At 42.9% G+C, this 25914-nt stretch overlaps 1 protein-coding gene across 3 annotated transcripts in view; it reads right to left on the bottom strand.

Moving 5' to 3' along the window:
- Positions 1-25914, bottom strand: part of UST (uronyl 2-sulfotransferase) — a 175367-nt gene that overhangs the window by 27490 nt on the left and 121963 nt on the right. For all 3 annotated transcript variants that reach the window (XM_066615538.1, XM_066615556.1, XM_066615546.1), the window contains exons 6-7: positions 18307-18404; positions 13464-13621 (exon numbers count right to left, since the gene is read on the bottom strand). In XM_066615538.1, the coding sequence (XP_066471635.1) occupies positions 13464-13621; positions 18307-18404 (256 nt within the window). The remainder of the gene's footprint in view (positions 1-13463; positions 13622-18306; positions 18405-25914) is intronic.

The raw sequence follows: 25914 nt of genomic DNA, 5'->3' as shown, positions 1-25914 counted from the left end.
GAAGTTGAAGAGCTTTCTGTTTGATCTGGTCCAGAGATAGATACCTTCTGTTGCAGTTCCAAAGGCATGTTTCAACAGGACAGCAAAGAAAATCCCAAACAAGGTTGGTGCAAGAACACAGCCCTGCTTCACTCCGCTTCGGATATCAAAGGGGTCTGATGTGGAGCCATCGAAGACAACAGTGCCCTTCATGTCCTTGTGGAAAGATCTGATGAGGCTGAGGAGCCTGGGTGGACATCCGATCTTGGGGAGAATCTTGAAGAGGCCATCCCTGCTGACCAGGTCAAAAGCCTTCGTGAGATCTATGAAGGCTATAAAGAGTGGCTGTCGTCGTTCCCTGCATTTCTCCTGCAGTTGTCTAAGGGAGAATACCATATCAGTGGTGGACCCGTTGGCTTGGAATCGGCACTGCAATTCTGGATAGATGCTCTCTGCAAGTACCTGGAGCCTCTTTAGTGAAACTTGGGCAAACAGCTTTCCTACAACGCTAAGGAGAGAGATGCCGTGGTAGTTGTTGCAGTCACCCCTGTCGCCTTTGTTCTTGTACAGTGTGATGTTTGCATCCCTCATGTCTTGAGGTACTGCACCTTCTCTCCAGCAGAGACAGAGGATTTCATGCAGCTCAGTGACGATGATCTCTTTGCAGCACTTTAGGACTTCAGCAGGGATGCTGTCTTTTCCTGGTGCCTTGCCAAAGGCAAGGGAGTGAGTCCAGGGCTACGTGAAGTTCTTCTAGGGTTGGTTCACTGTCGAGCTCCTCCAGCACAGGCAGGCACTCAATGTTGTTCAGTGCTTCTTCGGTGACTACATTTTCTCTGAAATATAGCTCAGAGTAGTGCTGCACCCAGCATTACATCTGCTGCGCCCGATCCTGGATGACCTCGCCTGCGGCAGACTTCAAAGGGGCAATTTTCTTCTGTGTTGGACCTAGGGCCTGCTTGATACCATCATACATCCCCTTGATGTTGCCCGTGTCAGCTGCTATCTGTATCTCGGAACAGAGCTGGAGCCAGTAGTCGTTAGCACATCTCCTGGCAGTCTGTTGGACTTTGCTGCGAGCAGCTCGGAGGACCTGCAGGTTGCGCTCACTGGGACAGGCCTTGTATGCTGCTTGAGCTCTCCTCTTTTCCTCAATGACTGGTGTCAACTCCTCAGAGTGGGCTTCAAACCAGTCTGCCGTCTTGTTGGTCTTCTTGCCGAATATGGACAAGGTGGTGTTGTAAACGGCATTCTTGAAATGTTCCCATCTGTTGGATGCGTTTGCGTTGGCCGGGCCTGGAAGAGATTCCTCAAGCACTCGTGCAAATTCCTCCACTCTTCTCTGGTACCGGGTCTTGCTGGTATCAATGCGAGGTCTTCCTTCCTTTTTCGTGTAATACAGTAGCTTTGTTTGCAGTTTCACTCTGCTGCACACCAGGGAGTGGTCAGTGTCGCAGGCAGCACCCTGATAACTGCGTGTGATCTTGATGCTGGGAAGGCTGGAGTGTCTGGTGAGAATCAGGTCGAGCTGGTGCCAGTGCTTTGATCTTGGGTGTCTCCAAGAGACTCTATGTTGGGGCTTCGTGTTGAAGAACGTGTTGCTGACGCAGAGACCGTGATGACAGCAAAACTCTAGCAGGCGTTGGCCATTTTCATTCATCTTCCCAGTGCTGACCTAAGCAAGTGGGCCACGAACTGTTATCAGCACCAATTCTAGCACTGAAATCGCTGGGGATGAACAATGGCTCTTTTACGGGGATCTTCTTGATAGTGGTGGCCAGGTCATCGTAGAATTTGTCTTTGGCTTCTGCTGGAGATGACAGTCGGTGCATAAGCACTGATGAGAGTGACAGGTCCTGCTGATGACTGGAGCTGCAGGGACAAAATTCTTTCACTTCCCACAGTAGGTGGGATGATGGATTCCAGCAGGGTATTTCTGACCGCAAAGCCAACGCCATGTTCCCTGGTTTCATTTGGTGGGTTTCCCTGCCAGAAAAATGAGAAATTTCTTTCCTTGACAGATCCGGAATCTGGCAGCCTCATCTCTTGAAGGGCAACAATGTCCATCTGCAGTCTGCTTAGCTCCATGGCAATGACAGCTGTTTTGCGTGTGTTGTCTATTTCTTGCAGGTCATCAGAGAAGCCAGGTGTCATTGTCCTTATGTTCCAGGTGCCCAGCTTTAGGGCAGGAGTTTTCTGTTTTCTGTTGCATGGTGCAGAGTTGTCGATCCGCTTGTCGGTTTTCACCCTAAACCCCACGCACCCCGTAAGGTTAACGGACCGTGGCGAGGCAACACCTTACTGGCTGGGAACTGCCCAGCTTAAGGTAGGCGGTAGCTGCCCAATCAGATGCAATGATCTCTCCCACCATCGGAAGCAGTCCCTGGTGTCACGCTCTACGCCAATCGAGCAAAGACTTATAACTGGTAAACTGCTGCTTCCCGTGTTGTGCCGACGCCGTATGGCGAAGTTGGAGTGTCCTCTCCAGTGTGCGAAGCCTGGGTAAAGAAGGTATGGAGGATAGGCTGTTACCCATGCAGCAAATCCCCCCTCTCCACGTCGCTGGAATGGTCCAATGGAAAGGCAGAAGCCAATACAGTTGGTTCCAGTGGCGTCGCAGGAGTTGCCAGAGTGTGACTGTGTATAGCCGCGAACTGCCTCAGGGACTCCGGCTCCAGATTTTGCCTCGAGGTTGACTCCTGAAGCCTTTTCCACAACTGGATATGGCCACAAGGCAGTGGAGGTTTGAGGTTAGAGTTTCCTTCTCTTAGATGAGCTGCCTTCCCAGGCTGATGAGTTCCATCTACCCGGTCACTAGCCAATTGCTTCATGTTTCACAGATGAAGTCAGTTGAAATAGCATCATATTTTGTTAGGATATACCATATAGCCTGTACTCAGAGCTCTGTGAAATATATGGTGCTTATAACAGAACTAAAATCTTCTATGGGAGCCATATGGTGATCAGTATAGAACTAGTGTCTTTATAAATGAGCTTTTTTAATAGCTATTGTTTGTGGAGACAATAGCTTATGTTGTCAAAGCTTATGTATCTTCTGAGATACACCCACTCAAATACATCCCTCCCAGAATAGAGGGACAGGCAAAAGAAAAGCAAGACCTTCAGAGTATAACTTTTTCAGGTTTTGAACTTTTCATTCCCTCTATTCCCAAACTGATGGTAAAGAGACATTATTATAAGCTTCTTTTACAGACACATTACATTGATTAATATGCTCCCAAATGTCCTTTCATGCATGTCTTGTTTTGCTGCTAAACGAGGCTCACCTCCCAAGATAGTTCAGGTATTCCAGAATTCTGAGTATGCTTACATAAAGCTGTATTCTTTCATTTATAGTTAAATGCCTTCAAAGGCAACCCCTTATGCTGAAATTCATATACAGTACAGAGGTCATTCTTTGGAATCCATCTTTGGAAACTAATTCGTTCATCAATCCTTCTTGAATTAGAAGTCAAAAACTGATGCACTATAAGCAAATGCTAGTAAGACATACCAAGATACACAGCGAGTTCAGGGGGAGTTTTTTCTCAAGGAAAGCTAGGGGGAAAGAGTTTAACTAATTGGCAGTACTGTACATAACAGGACTGAGATTCCCCCATTACTGAATTTGGTTGAAAATGACATGTGGAGAATCTCAGGCATAAAGCGTAAAATGTCATGTTGAGTTTGACCCTCATATTTGGTGGAAAGAGCACATTGTAAATTTGAGACAGCAGTGAACAATCCATCAGACTGATGCAAACTTATAATAGACAAATCGTCTACAAATCATTATTTCTATAACAGAATTTTTAACAATGAACGAAACCCAGAATCTTAATTTTGAACACATTCAGTACACATGCTCCTCAAGTAAGATTCCACCCCATCTTTCTTCATACCTCTTATTACTTGATTTGAATAACTGAGGGGGGATCAATTCTTTCTGTTCATCTGGTTTAATTCAGTGCAGGGGACTGTCATACAGATACACACGAGAAGCACCTAAATTCATCAATGGTGGCATGCAAAATATTATAAAGCTATTGACAGATTCACTGGTGTAATCAGTACCTAATTCAGACTGGAAACACAATCTTTGATCTGGAATTCTATTCCTTTATCTTTGACGAGTGAGGATTTTCTCTGAAGGAGATGCACCCTGCACTTGCTCAAGGGCACTTTAATCTAATCTTACTTCTCTGGTTCAGTCCTAGAAGATGCTAAGGTTCACTGCTTGCACAAATTAACACCTGGGTAGAAAGGTGGAAATATGGCAAACTTATTCACAAAACAAATACATTTGCACTGGCCTACAACAGAAGATTCCCTGGTTTAAATCCCACTCCTCCCCCACTCCTACATGTCATCCAACAGATATCTGAATAGCTTCAAAACTGGTTGCTGAATGTTGGGGATGTGAAAGGAATGGTGTCTCAAGAAGCAGCTGAATGGTTGGCTACCATTATTTTATCTAACACAACATCTCCTTCTATCCTCTGGAAATGGGCCGCTCTGGGGCCCACTCTGCTGCAAATTAAGGAAGAGAAAGCTGCCTCCTCTGCATGTTTTGCAGAGGCAGGCATTTTCTCATTTTTCTTCCAAGGAAAGGAGAGGACTCTATTAGAAACTTCTTTCCAGTTGGCATTCTCATTACTTTAAAAGAATGCAGGCCTGCACATGTGCTCTCACTCACTTTGCCTCTACATTTTATATATATTTGTAATTTCATATTTATACCATTTTCAGTTGCTGAACAAGAAACATCTTGTGGGCGAGCCTAGGAGGACTTGACAGGGCACGGATGCTCATATGGAATGTATTTAGAGAAAGGGAGGAAAAAGACTCAAATGGAGCAACTATGTTATTTTAAATTGGTTTTATGTTTTATGTGTACAAGGCAGAGCTGGAATTTCAAAGTTGGCTTTTGCTTGCATCCATCATAGAACATGTTATATGAGGAGCTGCTGCTGCTGCTACCACTGACAAAACAGCTGTTGCTGCCGCTAAAAAATCAGGACTGTCAACAATTTTTACCCCTCTGGCAAGCATGGCTGACCAATGAGATACAATGTTTTATGGAAAAAACTGAATTTTTTTCTCATCCTGAAGACCCCAGATTTAGCAGAAATATATATTTCAGAAATGATCTGCTAATTAGAGCCAATTTAAAATAACAGCTTGTTTAAAATAACCAACAGACACTTGGATTCTCAAAATGTACCTAATTAGAAATGTTTGCTGAAGATGCATTAATTGTATCTGAGGTTTGCATTAAGTGCTAGATAATGCCTTTTTGTTTGGAAAACACAACTTTCCAGCTGAACAGTCTATCTGATTTCAGTTTAGATGAAGAAGAGGTAAGCACTTGAAAGTCAAAACAATAATCTTTCCTGACTAGTCTTTCAATTTTGCAAAACAAAAAACCACATTTGGCAGTGACCTGTGCTGAATTCTATGCCACAGGCCAAGTACATAGTGGGCTATGCTAATTGAATGGGAGATTACTTCTCAAAACAGAAGTAAATCAACAGACCCACCATTTCCTGGCAAGACCCTTCTACACTCAGGGTTGCTTCATATGAAGGTTATATTGTACTTGGCAATGACACCTGTGTAGAACATACATGCACTGCATGTCAGATATCTTTCCTGAGAGCAGCTTGACAAATCTGAAATGGTGAAACACGTACTTCACTTCTGCCACATGTATGCACTGTGCATTCTGGTATTGTACAACAATACTCTCCATTCTGCATGCCGAGAATGACTAAGTGTTTGCAGTTTTCCTATACAATTAAAGTAGAAAAATGGAGGTGACGCGCACAGTGGAAGTGGGATATTTTTACAACTTCAAATTTTCTCTTTATAACCCACCCATTCTTTATAGTTGTTGTGACCAAATCACTACAACAGGATTGAAAGTACCTTCATATCTTCAAATTATGCTTTTGGGGCACCTCAGAAATTAACAAGCTTTGGCCTCATATTCTTGCTTTAGCTTCACACCATAAGGAAGGCTAACCACCCATTTCCTCCCAAACCTTCTTAAACAGAAACAAGAATAGAGATTTAATAATAATGATTGAAGTTTATAGGTGCAATACATTTCGCTAGCTACCATTAAGTCTGAATACACTTTTGCCATGAGTTTGGGCTGGCTCCTGATGCCTGAGGAAGCATGCTAAGTGCTTTCCCCCCTTGCCAATGATGTGTCAACTTCTGCTCCTCCCACTCCCCAATGTTCTCGCTCAGCATTCTTCTCCTCTCCACATTTCCTCTTACTCCCTATCCCTCTCTTCCTTTTTCAATCCAGGGAGCAGAAGGAGGAGGACGGGAAGGGGCAGTGGAGGCACGTAGGTGGACAAAGATGGACACCCCTAACCAAGTTCTGAAGGCAGGTAAGGCTGCCCTAGTGATCCTGACTTGACCAATAAAGTGGATCAAACAAGGTTAAACCAAATAACACTCTTGACTCTGTAATCTAGTGAACAGTACATTGTCAGGATCCGGCCCATTTTTCAGAGAGAGAGAGAGAGAGAGGTGCTAGGGTGACAGCTGACAACTAAAATGTATTGAGCCCTATGGAAAGGGGAACTGAGCCACATGTGCATGTTCACTCGCAAGTAGGCAAACATGGCTCAGTCTACTTTGAAGAGCAGACCTTAGGAACACAATGCCACCAGAATGGCCCCAATTCAATGAATGCAGGTTCCAACCTACAGACTCTTGAGAAGGCTCCCCCCCCCCCAGCTGACAAGGAAAATACACTGAGTTCTATGGAAAGTGAAGCTGAGACATATGTGTTCACTTGCAAGTACATGAACGTGCCTCAGTCCACTCTGAAGAGCAGGCCAGGGGAATATAATGTCACCAGAAAGGCCCCAATTCAATGAATACAGGCTCTAACAAACTCCTGAGAAGGAAGTTCCCACCCCCAGCTGACAGGGGAAATGCATTGCGCCCTATGGAGAGGGTTATAGGTCCTCTGTGGCTGTGGTCTATGGTACTGCGAAAAGGAAAAGATTTCTGTCAAGCTCTAGTCTTTCTGAGACATCATTCTGCAATGATCTGGCCTCTAGTTAGTTGGTCTGTTGGGAGCTGGGAGACTCCCAGCTCTGAGGCCTGGAACGCCTTTCAGAAAAAAAAATTGCCTGTTTTCTTCCAAGGATGGAGATTCCATATATGGTCTGGATTGGCCTATTAGTTCTACTTAAAACCTCTCAAGTTCCAGAAGAGAAGCCAGTTACCTGGGAAAAATCTCTGAGGAAAAGGTAGCCTTTGTGTTTACTGAAGAACAGCTGCTATTATCTGCAGTACTGATCTGTCTAAAACAATCTCTTGGCATAGAAGAAAGTGCATTGAGTTTTTAAAACACGATACATAAGATGCAAAGTTTTAGCTAGTTTTTTTCCCCTGTGGCTCCATATACACATTATATTTTGTTTTTACTACACCAGAGTATGAAATTCCATTCACGTGGGTTTCGTCCCAAACCCAGATTCCTCTCCAACAGTCCTGTTGAAAGCAGATGAACACACCACAAGGGGCATAAAAACATGAAACCAAACAAGAGCTGGAGTCCAAAACATTTTCAGAAGCACAGTAAAAACTAAATAATGCATTTGCCCAATATTTTATAAGCATGTCTTAACAGTAAAATGGTTGGCAACCTTCAGTCTCGAAAGACTATGGTATAAGCCTACAGCACCCGGTATTCCTAGGCGGTCTCCCATCCAAGTACTAACCAGGTCTGACTAAATTTCCCTCAATACTAATTGATAATAGAGTGGCTTAGACTAGTATACAGTAAAGAAATGAGTAAGTCTGTCTGGGATGGTGAGAGACAGAGAGGACAGATATACCTCCCAATGCTAACCAAATTCATGAATCAGATAAATGGATTTTGAATCCTAAGAGCACAACCACTTTTTTTACTTTTTGGAAGCAGCTGAAAAGTGAGCTTGAAAGCAAGTCCAGGAAATTTGGTGGCAGAAAAACAAAGCAACCCATCAGCAGGCTGAGCCCGTGAGAGGCTCAAGAAATGACTCTGTAACAAAGGAACTGCTGTGTCAAGAAACCAGATGCGATCACTGAACGGAATAGCTCCACAGCTTGCTGCCCTGCGCAAATGTCAACATCATAATGTTAAGTCAAGGAGAAATAAAATAATCTTACAAAATACAAACGCTTTATCATTTACACAGGACACTGAGGCTGACATATCTTACCCCTTGTGGCATGCATGTCTCCAAGAAGGGAACAATGAAAACAAAAATCTTCACAGAATTCTTCCTTTGGTCTCCTTGGTGAGAATGTAGTAAGCTTTTGGAACTCTACATTAGAATCACTCAAGCCAATTATTAGCTATGCTGGGATTACAGACTCCTGTGTAATTCAGCCGTCAGTAAGATCACAAACTGACACGAACAATCCCACCATGATCTGATCACCCCTTGAATAGGCACAGGCCCTTTCTAGTCCTATCTCCAGCAACAAGTGCCTGGACATACATCACAATAGACAAGCTCCAATACAGCACAGCTCTGGGAAAGGCTTGACGGTCCCACCAGCAGCTGTGTTTAGCAATCCCCTGAAATGGCTATACATGTGTATGACCCCTACACACAGTTTTTGCTACTGTTCGTTATAATATAGGTTTTGTATCCTTGTATGCCTGGTGTATTGTACAGTATTGTTGTGAGTTACCTTGGGCATCATTTTTATAATGGAAAGTTATAACTGCCCCAATTACACACACATTGTACTATGGGAAGGGGCTGGAATGGGCCCAACGTTATATTAAATAAAAGGCTCATGTCTTCTTGAATACTCACAATTTGCAGAGATGTATATGCAGACATTGTGAACTAACAGGGAGGAACAAACAAAGCAAAGGATGCTCACCTTAGAGCATTCGTTTAACTCAGTCATTACTGTCTGCTGACAATAGCAGCTCTTCAGAACTTCAGGCTGGGGCCATTCCCTACCCTACCTAAAGATGCCAGAGATGGAATCAGTGACATTCTGCATGCTAAGCAAGTGCTCCATCACTGAAATATGCACCCCTCTTACAATTTATAGATTAGTAAGCACGCAGTCCTATCTTGTGCTGGAACAGGCAAGCTAGGAGGCCTTGCGCTGTATCCAGTGTGAGATACGGTTCCGCAGTGTCTCAGCCGAAGGTCAGGGGAAACTCTTCCCCTTACCCTGGGTAAACCACTGCAGCCCCTATGCCCGGACTTGTGCCATAACAGCTGGATCCCAGCTTCGCCTCCTGCTCCCCACCCTCCTCTGCCCTGGAATGCCCCCACCCACCCCAGAGCCTTGCATTGGCTGAGCTCAGCCGACACAAGAGTCACCCCACAAGCTGCCACAGTAGCTGGATTCAGCCTCTGTGTGCCAGCGCACCTCTGTGGCTTGCTCCTGAGGAGGCACAAATATGCTTTATGACATGTTTGCGACCCTCCTAGGCTGGCACAAGGGATTTGCGCCAGCCTAACTCATTGTTAGGATTGCGCTGTAATTTAAGTAACATAGTATTGTTCCATTCAGAGCATTCTTCTGAGCTTTTTTGAATCACAGGCTCAACAGGGAGAGTGGAGGGGGAATTTAAGCATTACACACTCATTTTACTTCCACTGAACAAAAAGTAACATGAAAAGCATTACAAGCAGAATAGCAGTTTATGTATTCTGTGTCAAAGGTAGTCATAATTGTATGAGAAAAGATAGGAGACAATGCCACCTTCTGGCCAAGTCAAGATAGTTTTGAATAGGGTTTAACTTATTTTCATAATAATCATACAGATAAAAACAATGCCTGTACTGGAATATTCCAAAATGTTGATCAATGTTTTGTCACTGCTGATTTTCAAAGACTTAAAAGAACTGTCACAAAGCCCAGCAAACTTTGATTTAAAACAGTGCAGAACAGATGCTTATTCTTTCCAAATTCTCCCCAAGTATGTGTTTTTAAAAATCTGTTTAGCCCCAAAGATGCTTTTAGTATCTGACTAATCTAGCCCAATTGTAAAAACAGACTCCTTCAGCTACAAATACAGACTATTATTCAGAATAAAAGTCTTTGGATGAGGAATAATAAAATCTATTTTTTTTAATGTAATTAAATAACAGAGAGATTGCTTATCATGATCTTTCACTCTTATTTCAGGCAGAAGTGGCTCTAAAGCATTTATCAGGATGTCTTACTGGCATGCAACCTGAACATGCCTTCAGGTGAAATCATCACCAGGTGATATGCCTGCACCAATTCAGTCTTATACATCAAGTTTTTAGATCCACTAGTATACAGTCTCACAACATGAGATCACTGAAGTCACTGATACTCTTAAAATGCACGTCCATATTCTATTTAATACTTTAACCAATTCTAGTTGTTTTGGTTACTGTTACTACTAGGAGCACAGCACTTGCAAGAGCTGGGGCGTTAGACTTCAGCTTCCCTTAGAGAGAGGACTGGCTTTAAAAAGGGGTCATGGCACCTACTAGAGGGCAGATTTTTGCCCTGAAGACTCATACGCTCACCTGTGTGGTATGTTTGGCTAGTCAGGTGAATTTGCCCAACAACTTGTATTCAGTGTTTGGTTTATTTGTCTGGGAATTGTACCCTGCAACCTTGTGGAGTGTTAAGACCTTTCAGATCGCTGGATTCACAAGAACAACTTGGAATCATCCACTTCTGACCAGGGCCTCTGAGAGGAATTTTATCAGAAGGTACAAAGTTTCTTTTGAGCCCCTTTGCAAAGAGGGAGGGGTGAAAGAGTGGGGGAGGTTAGTGACGGGTGAGCAGAATGGGGCAGAGAGGAGTGAAAGAGGGTGGGGGGAGAATGGAGACAGCTGGACAAGTCTTTGGAGCCCTAGTCTAACCAACTATGTGACATCGGCAGCTAAATACAGTAATACGGAAAACCAAACACACTCCTAAGTCTCTCTAAAACCTTTTAAATATAGAATATCATGGAGAAAATTAGCACCATCATATTTAGGCTTACACTAGAATGGAAAGTATCCTGTGTGGACAAAAACTTGTTTCTGCAGCAGCTGTAGTCTGGCAGCTGTGCCCTGGAGCTCCTATACACGCCTTCATGGCAAGTAGATCCACAAGCCAAGGAGGTACTGTAGCAGGCGAATTTCGTCCCAGATTTGACACTGTGTTAAGGAGTGTCATGTATGCATTCCTTGGCCCAGCATATACCACACTTGTGGTAGTGTACCCAGCATCCCATGAGGGTAATAAGTCTGATTAGATTGGAAAATGTAAGATCCCAGGAAACTTCTGGGCCCCCTCTGTTGGCTCCTAGGCCCCCTTTCTGACCCTGGGCCCAGGTCCAAATTAACCCCTTTACCCCCCTCTCCTAGGCCGTGCTTCTGACTTGCTGGGAGGGCTAAGACACTGAGTCAGGAGTACACAGAATCAGTCTATAGGACCCTAGACTCAGAAATAATAGCTTGTGGACTTTGCTGAGCTATCATGCTGTAGCACACCAGAAAAAACCTTGGATTTTCTACACTAGATTCCCTCTGTGAAAGACCTGATGCCCTGCTGAAAGTCTGCTTCCAACAAGCAAGAAAAGACTAACCTAGGCAAAAAGTGTAATGAATAATAAAATACTTCAATTGCAATCCTCTATCAATGACAATGTGATGATTGATTGATTTGACTGTCAAGTCAGATCCTTTGCTTTGCTGTCAAGTCAAGTCCCTTTGCTTTGTCAGGTTCCTGGATACAGGTGAGGCCTCTTTATCCATGGATTTGGCATATGCAGATTTGCCTCACTGCAGATGCCAAACCCCCAGATCGCCCCCCCCCCTTACAGACCTCCCAGACATGACCAGCCACCGCTCATGGCCCCTCCGAGGCTCAGAACAGCACCCGGAGCACTTTTTTTGATGACTTCCGGTAAACCTCTCTGAGGCCTCTCCAAGGCTCAGAAGCAGCTCTGGATGTGACCAGAGCAAGGCTCCAGTTGCATTTGGAGCTCAGGTGGGCTTTGAAAACAGAGAATTTTGTTATCCACAGTTTTTTGTATCTTTGGGCGGGGGTTTGGGAACAGATCCCTTGCGGATACAGAGGCACCACCTTTATTCTAAATTATTCTGAACTGATGCCAAAACATTTTCCATGTTTCAGGTCTGTAACGCCAGACATTTTAGAAGTACAGAACATTAGGAAAATCAGGGGGGCTATTTTCATTACAAGTGCAATGCTCTGAGCTACTTCATGGACAAAGTATTTTAATCCCTAGAAATATTTATAAAGTAAATTTGCACTGAATGACTAACATTTAAATAAGGATTAACTTTGATTGGTAACAATACCTTTTAATCTCTAAACGTGTCTTAAAGCCACACACTTTCCCCATTTTTTGCTTTTCATTCTTGTAAGTCTTTGCCCTCTTTCTTCCAACATTTGCATCAAGACGGTCTTTGTTGCAAATTACCAGCACTGACTAGTTTCTCCTTTGAAACTGCATAGGTATTTGGTCCAAATAATATTCAGTCTCAAAAAGATTTCCATGACGTATTTAGGAGTTCATGTTCTCTGCACTGTTGTATACCTAAAAACCAGGAGCATACTCTAAAACAGGGCTGTCCATATGGTGTCCTGCGGGTCGGATCTGGCGCATGGCTGAATCTGCGCCCTGGGTGAACGGAATGCTCAGTTCCACTGGGGAGTGTGCCTACCACTCTGATCTTCCCCAAATTGTGCGTTGGCCAGCCACTTCCGGGATCAGTCGCCCCAGCAGGCTTTGTGTCCAGATTTCCAGGCAGACATGGTTGGCCTGCATGTAGTTTGGGGGAGATCAGTGGCATGGAAAGGAGGCTCCCTGGTGGAATGGAGCATTCTCTTCACGCTGGGGAAGCCTTTTGCAGAATGCAGCGGTCTCCAGTTCGGAGACTGCAGTTCTAACATACAAATATTATGACTGTTATTCTATAGATTCTATTAAAAATATTATTAATCAGATAACAGACTCCTTTAAAGTCAACATTTATAACAAAAAAATTGTATCTTGCACCATTAACAAGGGGTTGCGTCCCACCTAGCATTTCTGCTCTCAGAAACTCGCTTTGCAAATGGAAGCTTCCCCTGTGAACATGAGCGCCATTTGACTCTTGCAAGAATCCCTTCTGTAAGCAGAATGCTCCTTCTGTTTGTGGAGAGAACTCCTGACAGCAGACCCACAATGTACAGCAACCTACCAACTAAGCTCTGCAGCTGCCTGTACCTCAATAACTTAACAGATGCACAAAGGATGCAATAATTTATTGACATTTCATCTAACATGTGCAGTAATTTTAACAAATATGAATATTTACAAATTGCTTATTGCACATTTAGTACACAGTGATCAGAGTGACATCTGTGGATCTTACAATGGAAATAAGGCACACTAACAGATTAGAAAGCCAGTTAGCGTTGACAACAGAAGACAACAGACTTGTTATGGAAAAAGCTACCTGGGTTTTTGTAGATGCTGAGCACATCCTTGAAATAATGAGGTAAAAATCTTTCTAGTAAAAGCAGCACATCCTCCAATTCTTCCAGGATCCCCACGAGAAGGAAATTTTCATTCACATTCACTTTTGCTCTTTCGAGGGCCCATTCACCAGGCTCCCTAAAATAATATAAGAAGAAAATCTTCTTTCAACAGAATTTTTCACACAAAAATTGGAAACAGTTTAATAAAAGTGAGTTTAGCTTTGTTACAGCCTGACGACGCCTGCTAGAAAAACCCACCACCAAATGCAGTGTATCAAACATTTTTAATAATAGCTACTAAAATAGTCACAAAATCAAAACATTTCAGATCATAATCATCTTCTTGTAACCTACTGGTTCATTTTTTTGAATGAGTTCAGACTGGGGTTGGCTTCAGAGGGTGGGCGTACCATAGTCCACAGCCCCTGAACAGTCCCAGGTCCCTGTATCCCTTAAATTGGCTGCTGTGGAACCTCAAAGTTCATTTAAATAAATTGTGCAATTACTCTAGATGTTCTTAACTCTGTAAGGGTGCAATCCTAACCCAACTTTCCAGCACTGGCATACCGGCACCAATGGGATGTGTGCTGCATCCTGCAGTTGGTTGGCACTCATGGAGGCCTCCTCAAAGTAAGGGAATATTTGTTCCCTGACCTCAGAGCTGCATTGCCCTTAAGTCATTGCTGGAAAGACCTGACATAAGGGGTTAGGACTGTGCCCTAAGTTACACACTGAGTTGAGAAAAATCTAGTCTCTGTGACTCTAGATTTTCCTAAGTGAACTTTGGGGCTGCAGTCATTTGGATTTTCCCAGGAGTCCTCGATGCCTCTGACAGCATCTCCTTTGGCCTCTGAGGGAGGGATGAAGATGGAAGAGTACAGATGAACACTACTTCCTCCTCTCCCCAAATCCAATAAAGCCAGGATGCCCTCAGCCATGGCAGAACATCCACTACAAGGAGCACGCCAGGGTGGGAAGGATAGAAATGGGAATAACTGTCCACTGCCTGCCATCAAGCCTGCTTGCTCAGCAAGTGGTGGGAGGGATGAGTCAAGGAGAGAAGGGACAAGCAGGTGAGGGAGCAGGGAGTGGCAAGTCAGTGGGGTGTGCCAATCAATACACAGAGAAGCTGATACAATAGGGTCTGACCCATATAGTGTAACCTTATTAAGGATGCAATCCTGTACATACTTCCCTGAGAATAAGTCCTTTATAAATAACAGAGGCTTACTTCTGAGTAGAATGCATAGGAGTGCACTAAGGTTAGTAATGTAAAGAAATGAATTACCTATCTAATCTAGGTCATCAGAAGTAACTGATGAGGGTTCAATAAAAACTGTGTTTCTTCCCCTGCGGTGAATGTAATTTCATCATATGAACAGACAAGACCTGTGTGTAACATGGTGTTGGCTTGGATAAGCCAACTTGGTGTTGGCTCCGACACAGTGTCAAAGAGATGATGTGGCCCTCCTGCCAAAATGTCTGGACACCCGTGGATTAGCCCATCAGAAGCATAAAATCACAGTCTTGGAAAATCTCATATTCAGAGCTGACTAGTTTGAACAAGTGCATTTTCTGTTCCAGCCGAGGTCAATGCTGCTTGTATACGGCCAACGGAACCTGAGGCTCCCACAGTGGTGAACTGCAGTTAATTAAGTGCTCTCTAGGTATGACTTGTATCTAGGCAGTCATGTTAGGATTATTTTCACTTGCCTCTATGTACATGTTACCTGCCTGTGTTTTTCTGCCTAGATCTATTGCCCCTCACTACAGAGGGGATGTGGCAGTGGCTAAGGACTTGAGGTCGGCCAGGCTTGATAGCTTCCTTGATCATTCTCATAGCAACAGGTTTCTGGGCTGAGGGAACCCTGGAAACTAGGACTACCCCACATGCTGTTAGGGTATGGAAGGGCATCTCATTTTGGTTTTCTGCTACCTTGATGGCAGCAACAACCCCTTTTAGGCCTACTAATACCTGTGAGATACCAAAAGTGTGTGGAAAAGTCAGGAACAAAGATACCCCCCCCCTTGCTGGATTACCACACCCCAAATTTTGTTTCTTGTAGTACAGGAACCCTGCACAAGCCAGGATAAACAGCAAGTGAAGCATTCATGGGGGGTGGCAAGAAGAGTGGTCACCTACAGCGCAATCCTATGCATGTCTACTCAGAAGCAAGCCCCACTGCATTCAACATAACTTACTTTCAGGTAAGTATGTACAGGTTTGCAGTACTAATCCTAATTTCAGAGAGGCAAAATAATTTATTCATGTGCCAAACTGGGCACAAACTGAAGACATTGGGATTTACTTTGCCCACTCTTTTAGCACATGGCATTATCTGCTTGCTAATTGTGAACCACTGGTATTCTGCCTGATTCCTTGTCTTTCAAGTTTACACCACTAGGGTGTTGCTTGTATTTCTTCTGCTGTTTTGAGGAACACTCCACATTTAAATCCCCTCCAGCTACTCTCACTGGTAACCAGGGCTTTTTTTCTAATGGAACGCATCAGAACGGCGTTCCTGCACCTTTTTTATGCAGCCCCCCTCCCCCCCCCGCAGGAAAAAATGAATGGAGCCCTATGGAAAGTGAAAGTAAGCCGTAGCGCGCGTTTACTCACAAGTAGGCGTACTTGCCATAGCCCATCGGAAAGGGCAGGCTGAGAGGAATCCAACGACACCAGAATGGCCCCAATCCAATGAATGCAGCCTCCCAAAAACACCTGAGAATGTCCCATCCCTCCCAGCTGCGAGCCTGAGCCAGAAAGGAAGTCACGTGGCCGCGTTTACTCGCTAGTAGTCCGTCGGAAAGGGCAGCTTAGAGGACTCCAAGGACATCAGAATGGACATCCAATGAATGCAGCCCCCAAAAACACAAAAGGGAGAAAGAGGTCCCTGCCTCCCTCCCAGCTGCAGTCTATTGAGCCGTATGGAAAGCAAGCAGCCTCACGTCGCGTTTACTCGTGAATAGGCAGACGTGCCTTGACTGTTGGCCAGGCCAGGGAAAGGGGAATGTGAGGACACCAGGATGATCCCGATCCCATAGAGTTGGAGATACTCCAGAAGGCAACCTCTCCTCCCCCCCCCCACTAAAAAGGACAAAAAAAAGAGTCTTCAACTGGTAAGAGGAAAGTTTTCTATTTTGCACTTACAAAGCCAGGAGGGTCTTTATCTTGATATGCCTGAAATAGAACTTTAAACTGGGCACTGGGGAGGGCTGGAAATCTCACTGATTCTTTTGGGGGGGGGGGTTATTGCAGGCAGGCTACAGAGTAAGCTCCATTGATCACTATGGGACTTACTTCAGAGTAGACATGCATAGGATTGTGCTCACAGACTGCAATCCTACCCACAGTTTCCTGGGAGTAAGCCCCATTGACTCTTATGGGACTTACTTCAGAGTAGACATGCATAGGAGCGGACTCTCAGGCTGCAATCCTGTCCTCACTTTCCTGGGAGTAAGCCCCATTGACTACAGTGGGACTTGCTCCTGAGTAGACATGCATAGGCTGGGGCTCTTGGTCTGCATTTGTCCAGTGTTCTTCTCCCCCTCCATGCACTTTTCTTCTGCAGCATCCAGGCTGATCTGCTTGTCTTCTTTATCCCAGTCTGTTTCTGCAGCAGGAGCTGGCCTGGCAAGCCCCACCCTAACCAACTTTCCCACACCCATCCAGCCACCCATCAGACCAATCCTGTCCACACTTTCCTGGGAGTAAGCCCCACTGACTCTAATGGGACTGACTTCTGAGTAGACATGCCTAGGATTGGTCATCAGCACATCTTGTGGCTGCAAATTCTATACATGTGTGTAGAAGAACTTTCTTTGGACTGTTCTGAATCTGTTGCCCTCAATTCAGTGGCTGAATTTTAGGGGTTGGAACACTGAGTGTCTGTGGAACTCCTTGCCTCAGGATATGGTGATAAATACAGTGGATAGGGGGATGCTGTTTTCCCCCTCACAGAACACCAGAACCAGGGGATGTCCACTCACACTGAATGCCTGTGGAACTCCTGGCCACAGGATGTGGTGATAGAGTGGGCAGGGGGATGTTCTTTTCTTTGCACCAATCATGTTTCAATGTCTTGAGCCAATAGAGGGTGTGTGACCACATGATTTTTGATCCATAACTTGTTTATTAATCAATTAATTAAACCATCTTTTGTGCCCCCTTTCCCCTGTGTGCTAATTGATTTGGGTTCAAACAAATCTGTAGAGTGATGTAATGTAATCATTTTTTATATTTTGCCTTCATCAATTGTTTTAACCAATATTTATTAAATGTTTTAAAAGTTTTAATTAAATTTTTTGGTTGTTACATATTTGCAAATACATGCAACAAGCCTTGATATAATCCTTGGTGTGCGCTCCCAAGGTGGTTCTTAAGTAGTTGGGGAATAGTTCTTAAGTAGTTCTTAAGTAGTTGGGGAATAGTTCTTAAGTAGTTCTTAAGTAGTTGGGGAATGGGGATTTAAAGAGAGAGAAATGAGATGAATACATAAATGAAATAAATAAATAAATAAAAGATTTTATTTTAAATAAGTAAAATATTTAGTTATATATATATATATATATATATATATATATATATATATATATATATATAACTTTTACTTTATATTTTATAAAGTAAAATTTTATAAAGTAAAATTTATAAAATAACATATTTTATTTTAAATAAATTTAAAAATAAATAAATAAATAAAAGATTAACAAGTCGTGAGTTCCTGCACCTTTCTTTTTACAAAAAAAGCACTGCTGGTAACTAAGCAAGCAATTTTTTTGGAGTGGCAAGAGCAGAAAGAAAAAGTTGGCATATAGTACCTGCATCTTGGATGCTGTCCACAGAAATATGGAATAATGTAAAATAACCTGGGATTGGAACATTCAGGGTAGTTCTCAAGAATACATACATTAATATCCTAAAAGGAAGAGAAGGGAGATGGAAGGGGGGGGGGAGAACAAAACAAAATGTTAACATTTAACTGTAAAGTCTGATCTTTATTCCATTGATTTGAATACAAGCCTTAGGCTAAAACTCCTTTAGGTCAATTTCTGCATCAAAATGATCTGGACAAAAGTATGCTCTTTTCATGTTGCACCAACCTTTCTTTTGAAACTTATAAAAGTGATATATATTTTGCTTTGAAAAACAAAGAATAGGCTTTCAGCTGAATGCAATATTATATAAGCTTACCAGGGAGTATGCCAATAATGCAACTTACCGCTGAACAGACATGCAGCAGATTGGATTGGATTTTTAGTCAAGTCAATTAGATTTGGCATAGTAAAGACTAGGAATGGTCAGGAGTATACTAGTAGTATGCTGAACAAAAATTAAAAGCATTTGACTTTAGCATAAGCATTAATTACAGTTATGCACCGTTTTATATTCATGTGAGTGGTCCACAACAGGAATAAAACTCCTCTTAAAGAAAAGTTTAATGAATTATAATAGAAAATTATAAATGAATTATAATAGAAAATTCAGTTCCCTTACAAAATATGCAGCTACAGAGATGCACATTCTTTTACTATAGTTTTTTAAACATACACATAGGCTGCAATCCAAACCACACTTTCCTGAGAGTAAGCTCCATTGAACAAAATAGGACTTACTTCTGAGTAGACCAGGTTAGTATTGCACCCATAGGCATGCAAATATGTTATAGGCTGAAAACTAGCACCTGTCCACTAAACAACCTCCTCCACGTTAACAACCTTAACTGGTTGTTAAGCCAGTGATTTTCAACCTTTTTTGTCTCATGGCACACCAACAAGGTACTAAAATTTTCAAGGCACACAATCAATTTTTTGACAATTGACAAGGTACACCGTGCTGTTGGTGGGGACCTCACATCCCCATTGGCCCTATTAACAAATGACACTACCCCAAACTCTCGTGGCACACATGCAGACCATTCACGGCACACCAGTGTGCCACGGCACAGTGATTGAAAATGGCTGGGTTAAGCTATCAGGCTTATGAGCATTCTGTGATGCCCTAACTATTACAGAGAGTCTGGGACATCTTGAAATGACCATTAGCACATGCATACACACTAGAGTAGTGGTTCCTAAACTTTTTTGCACCGGAACCCACTTTTTAAAATGACGCACTATTGGGACCCACCTAGGTTTACCAGACTTCTAAAAAAAGGTGCTATAGAAAGAAATAATTTTATTTCTATAAAATAGAAAAAAGACCCTCAAACATTTATGTCTCTATATTTACACATGCTTGCAAACTTCAGGAGCTGAGCTCTTTGCATAGTAATTAGCAGCTACAGTATCTGATTTTTGAACAGCCTCACGGTTTGAGGCAATTAGTTATCTGATCTTTTCATCACCCTTTGGGGACCCACCAAAAATCAGGGGACCCACCAGTGGGTCCTGACCCACAGTTTGGGAACCACTGCACTAGGAGCATTCCACAGTTTTTGCCAAAGCAACTCCCAAGTTTGAAATGTCTGGGAGAAACTATGACTCAGTTGCAGAAAGAAACATTTTGCTCACTGCTTTTGAAGCCTGTTTGCCTGCAAGTTAACAATTCCTTCAGATCATAGTTGCTGTGTTTAAAGCTGACAAAGTGAATATGGTGAGTAATTTAGTGAACATTTTCAAACTCATGTAAACAGGGATCTTGGGAACCTTTATGAACACTTCCAAGAACATCTCAAAATTTGCCACAGATGCATCTTGGTAAATGTTACCACCATATTCATACAAGTTTTGTGCCTTTTTTATTTTTTTAAGAATAATGATAAGTGTTTGAAAAAACTGTAGAAATTTGGCACAAGCTTCAGTCATGATACATTTCCAGCAGTACATTCTGTGCTGAACATAACTGTGGAGGTATTCCAAAAACAAAATAAAGTGTTTTCACAAACTTTCATAGCAATGTCTGGAGTATTGTCTCTGAAACATATTCTAAATACACAGTATTCTGGCATTCCAAGGATGTGCCTTAAATTCAAATGCTACTAACCTAGCAGCACCATCTATGCTCACTTTCAAAATGTTATTTGATAGGATTAATTATCCACTGTATCCTTGTTACAGAAAAAAGAATTACCGTAGATACTTGCCTATAGTACGTGAAATTTTTGGTCAATCAGAGGACAAAGCCTTTCAACTCTGAACAGTTTCGTTTCTCAAGCAGCAAACAGACAGGCACCAAGTTTCTCAAGCAGCAGACAGGCACAGCTCCTTAGAAGCAATTTGTTAACCTTTTATTCTCCTTCCTTCTGCTGCAGCCTGGTTCTGTTTTTTGAAACACCAGGATGGGAATCCTCCTTTCCATCTGAAGCAGGCTACAATTCAATGCACCCTTACTTAAGAATAACACCCATGGAAAGCAGTGGGTCTACTGCTGAGTAAAAAGGGTTGCAAATATATGCAGCTGCATCTCTCTGCTGTGAATTGAATTGCACACTCCCAGTTATGTGTTATGGGTTGTATGTTGTACACAGAGCTTCTGGCTTAACGCAACAGACACCTTAAAGGTGGATTTGATTCATGGTTCTCCTGCAGTGGTTCCCAACCTTTTTCACTGGCATATCCCTTGGCAGCCCATTTCCATAAATTGTACCCTTCATATGAGCAAAATATTTGTAATTAATAATACAAGCCCTCATCTCCTCCATATGAAAGCCCAGACTTCATGTATTTATCACAGTGTTTTCTCTTTTTATCTGTTTGAGGAACAGAAGACTCTGCCTTTGCATGGTTTTGCACCAGAAGTGTGCTGAGAAATTCTGGGTGATTGATCACTTTCCATATTATGTTTCAGCTTTTTTACTGTGATGGTTTTCAATCACTGGTTCATACATGAATTGATGACCAAAAACTAGCAATTGGTGGGACTTTCACAGCCAACCAGCTACCTCCCTTCCTGCCTTGCAAGGCATTCTGGAGCAGGACCTGCCTTTTTCTGCCATTATTCCATTCTTTTTCAAGTACCCCTAAAGGTCCTATTGAGTGTCCCTGGAGTACATGAATGCAGTGGTTGGGAACCACTATTTTACTGGCAGGTTGTTTACAGTGCATTTACTCTGATAGTGTTTACAAAAAGGTGGTGAAGATCAGAATTTAAAAAGAGTAAAAATGTATCTTATGATCTTTTACTATGTTTTTAATAAATTAGAGACTACAGTTCTTAGGTAACAATTCGTGGTGGGTTATTTTTCAGGATCTGGCCTGGGGTAAAATCAGACAAAACTATAGTCAGACACCCCCCTAATTTTAACCCCCGACTTATCCAAGGTTCATAGAAAATTCCATGATTGTTGGCTCAAAGCCTGCCCTCGACTTATCTGTGGGATCAACTTATGGGCGGGTGTCTGCAGTGCATGATTTTGCTAAATTAAAAGCAGTATGTTATATATGTTTTGAAACTGCCCTCAGCTCTAACTTGCTCTTATAGAGCAAGGTTACTTCTCAGGTTACTGAATTGCAACATTTTAACTTCAAAATACTTGATCTAGGGCAAATGATATATCTTGCAAAGTTTTAAAGATGATTATTGTAAGCAGACACTTTCACCTAATTAAAACAGATTTTGGTCTTTGGATTTTAGTTACAAAAATAAAAGTCTAAAAATTCTTTTGAAATTAATGCTCAGAAATATATTAGGGCTGCAATCCTATACACACTTATCTGAGAGTAAGCCCCAGTGAACACAGTGGGACATACTTCTGAGTACACATGCAGAGGATTGTGCTATAAGAGACTATTAAAGAAATATCCTAAAAATTAGTGAGTCTTGAAGGTGAAAAGTTCAAATAAGAGTGGATAAAAATCAAACATTTTATCTTGGATTCCCAGGCATGTAGTAACTAGGGATGGGAACTTGAATCAGGTGTCTTGGATTTGAGTTGCAAAAATACGCGTTTTTCACTGACTCATGGACTCATGAGTCGCGTGCATGGAAGACTTGGAAAACACTCGAGTTAGTGACTCCCTGACTTGTGAATTATCCAGATGCATGCAGACCTGAGTCTGTCTGCGTCTGGGTGTGCTTGCTTATTGTTTCTGCAGCGTGAAAGAGCTTGTGGGGCCATCTTTCAGACCAGGCAAGCAGCAGGAAAGATCCAGTCACAACACAGGGAAGGGTTAATATATCCGAGCAGGAGGGGGTGCGGGAGAAAGCTCTTTTGCCCATCTCTGATAGAAAGGAAGGAACCAATGATCATTGGACAAAGGATGGGTGTTCTAATATTTTCTTTGGCTGAGAAGGAGGAGCCAAAGGGGGTTCTTGCCTTGTGATTGGCTGCAGAAGCCCAGGGTGAGGGAGGAGACAGGGAAGCGGGGGGGGGGGAGGCAGTTCATAGCGATCATACGTTCCAAACACATGGCTCCCTTTGGCTCTGTTGTTACTTGGGTGGAAGAAGTCTCATTGAACGATTGACTACAGTGGGACTACTTCTGAGTAGAGCTGCCAAGGATTGGGTTGTCCTGGTAAGACTCGCAGCTGCTATGCATGACTCTCCTCCCGCTTGCCACTTCTGTCATGGCTCTCACACAGTTCCTCCCACGCCCTCCCGCTTGTTTATAGATGGACGGGGACATCAACCGAGAGTTCAAAGAGAACTCTGACACACACACTCCCCATGCCACATTTTTTTCCATGGTGGGCTTTTTAAAAGGGGGGACTCGACTTGAGTCATAAGAACACAAGAACATAAGAACAGCCCCACTGGATCAGGCCATAGGCCCATCTAGTCCAGCTTCCTGTATCTCACAGCGGCCCACCAAATGCCCCAGGGAGCACACCAGATAACAAGAGACCTCATCCTGGTGCCCTCCCTTGCATCTGGCATTCTGACATAACCCATTTCTAAAATCAGGAGGTTGCGCATACACATCATGGCTTGTACCCCATAATGGATTTTTCCTCCAGAAACTTGTCCAATCCCCTTTTAAAGGCGTCTAGGCTAGACGCCAGCACCACATCCTGTGGCAAGGAGTTCCACAGACCGACCACACGCTGAGTAAAGAAATATTTTCTTTTGTCTGTTCTAACCCGCCCAACACTCTATTTTAGTGGATGTCCCCTGGTTCTGGTATTATGTGAGAGTATAAAGAGCATCTCCCTATCCACTCTGTCCATTCCCTGCATAATTTTGTATGTCTCAATCATGTCCCCCCTCAAGCGTCTCTTTTCTAGGCTGAAGAGGCCCAAACGCCGTAGCCTTTCCTCATAAGGAAGGTGCCCCAGCCCCGTAATCATCTTAGTCGCTCTCTTTTGCACCTTTTCCATTTCCACTATGTCTTTTTTGAGATGCGGCGACCAGAACTGGACACAATACTCCAGGTGTGGCCTTACCATAGATTTGTACAACGGCATTATAATACTAGCCGTTTTGTTCTCAATACCCTTCCTAAAGATCCCAAGCATAGAATTGGCCTTCTTCACTGCCGCCGCACATTGGATCGACACTTTCATCGGCCTGTCCACCACCACCCCAAGATCTCTCTCCTGATCTGTCACAGACAGCTCAGAACCCATCAGCCTATATCTAAAGTTTTGATTTTTTGCCCCAATGTGCATGACTTTACACTTACTGACATTAAAGCGCATCTGCCATTTTGCTGCCCATTTTGCCAGTCTGGAGAGATCCTTCTGGAGCTCCTCACAATCACTTCTGGTCTTTACCACTCGGAAAAGTTTGGTGTCATCTGCAAACTTAGCCACTTCAATGTTCAACCCTGTCTCCAGGTCATTTATGAAGAGGTTGAAAAGCACCGGTCCCAGGACAGATCCTTGGGGCACACCACTTTTCACCTCTCTCCATTGTGAAAATTGCCCATTGACACCCACTCTCTGCTTCCTGGCCTCCAACCAGTTCTCAATCCATGAGAGGACCTGTCCTCTAATTCCCTGACAGTGGAGTTTTTTCAGTAGCCTTTGGTGAGGGACCGTGTCAAACGCCTTCTGAAAGTCCAGATATATAATGTCCACGGGTTCTCCCGCATCCACATGCCTGTTGACCTTTTCAAAGAATTCTATAAGGTTCGAGTCTATAAGGTTCTATAAGTCTTTTCGAGTTGCGAAAGGGCAACCTGGCAAGTCCCTGTTATTATTCGTTTTTCAGTCAAGTTGCAGGAGGCCAGTGACTCTAGACTCAGCTCAAGTTGTGCTGGGTTTTCCCATGCCTGGTAGCAACAAAAAAAGTAGTACTCTTGAATTTAAAGCAAGGCTTTTAAAGGTGAATGAGATTACTCTTCATAAACAATTTGGTCAGTTTTGTTTTCCTAACACCATGTCAAAAAGCCTGGGCACTCTGTACTGGGCAAAGAGGCATCTTTTAAAGTGCTGTCCTTTTATATTTAGCAGAGGAAGGGCAACTGTCCCGCTTCACCCCAGCCTGGCATCTTTTCTGTTGCTGGTGTCTGTTCCATAATGTTTTTTAGATTGTGTGTCCTTTGGGGACAGGGAACCATTTATTTATTTATTTATTTTACTTATATAAAATTGCTTATGCAAGTATTATTATTACTATATTAATAATAAAAAATGTTTGTGTATATTTTTGTGTGTACATATACGATTGTTATCAGCGGTGTTATTATTAATATTATTATTAATAATAATACTCTGGGAGTCAAAATTTGGAGAGAAAGAAGGGCAGGACCATGGTCACTTGAAGACAAATGCAATAATTTCTAATAACTGTCTCAATTACACTAAAGGGGTATATGCACTTGCTATCGGGAGAGGTTTTGGGCTAGAAGAATGCATATCCTCAAACACAAATATTTAAGCTGCCAGCTGCCCTTTGTAGGTTAAAGGATTATGGGGGAGAGTGGAGCTGGAGAATATTCATACTCAGGAACAAACCCTCCATGTCCAATTTCTGTGTCAAATTTGAGGTGCTGCTTTTTGACCTTTAAAAGCATAAATGTTAAGAGCCCCTGTTCTAAGAACATGAAGATATACTTCAAGATACATTTCCAGCTTTCATTCAAGCAGCAAACAAATCATGTCCTTTATGCAAAGTCATAAAAATTGACTCTTCTTCTTGCACATCTAAAGAAAATGATGGAAGATATCAACTGCAGGCATACTCACAAGAACCACAGAGGAAGCAGTGAACTAAACGGTTTTAAGCTAGAAACTTGGGCCCAAAGAGAAAACAAAATAAGGTGGAAAATAATGTGTCAGGGGTTAACTCTCCTGTTAGGAGGACTGTTCTTCATATACAGCTTGTGTCAATAGTAGTCACCATGGACAGCCAAAGAAAACTTCTTTTCTCTGCTAAGAACCCTTAAAATCTCTTACCATAGCTTTTAATTCTTCCCCCCACAAAACGTTCAATATTTACAAAATGGGTCAAACTGACCATTCCATTAAAACAGCTCTGCATAAATGTGAACTAAAAGTATGCACACTCATAAAAAGACAAACACAAGTCTAGACTGCCTTTACCT

The sequence above is a fragment of the Tiliqua scincoides genome, chromosome 1 (genome assembly GCF_035046505.1).
Source record: "Tiliqua scincoides isolate rTilSci1 chromosome 1, rTilSci1.hap2, whole genome shotgun sequence".
Taxonomy (NCBI): Eukaryota; Metazoa; Chordata; class Lepidosauria; order Squamata; family Scincidae; genus Tiliqua; species Tiliqua scincoides.
This window is presented reverse-complemented; position numbering and strand designations above follow the sequence as displayed.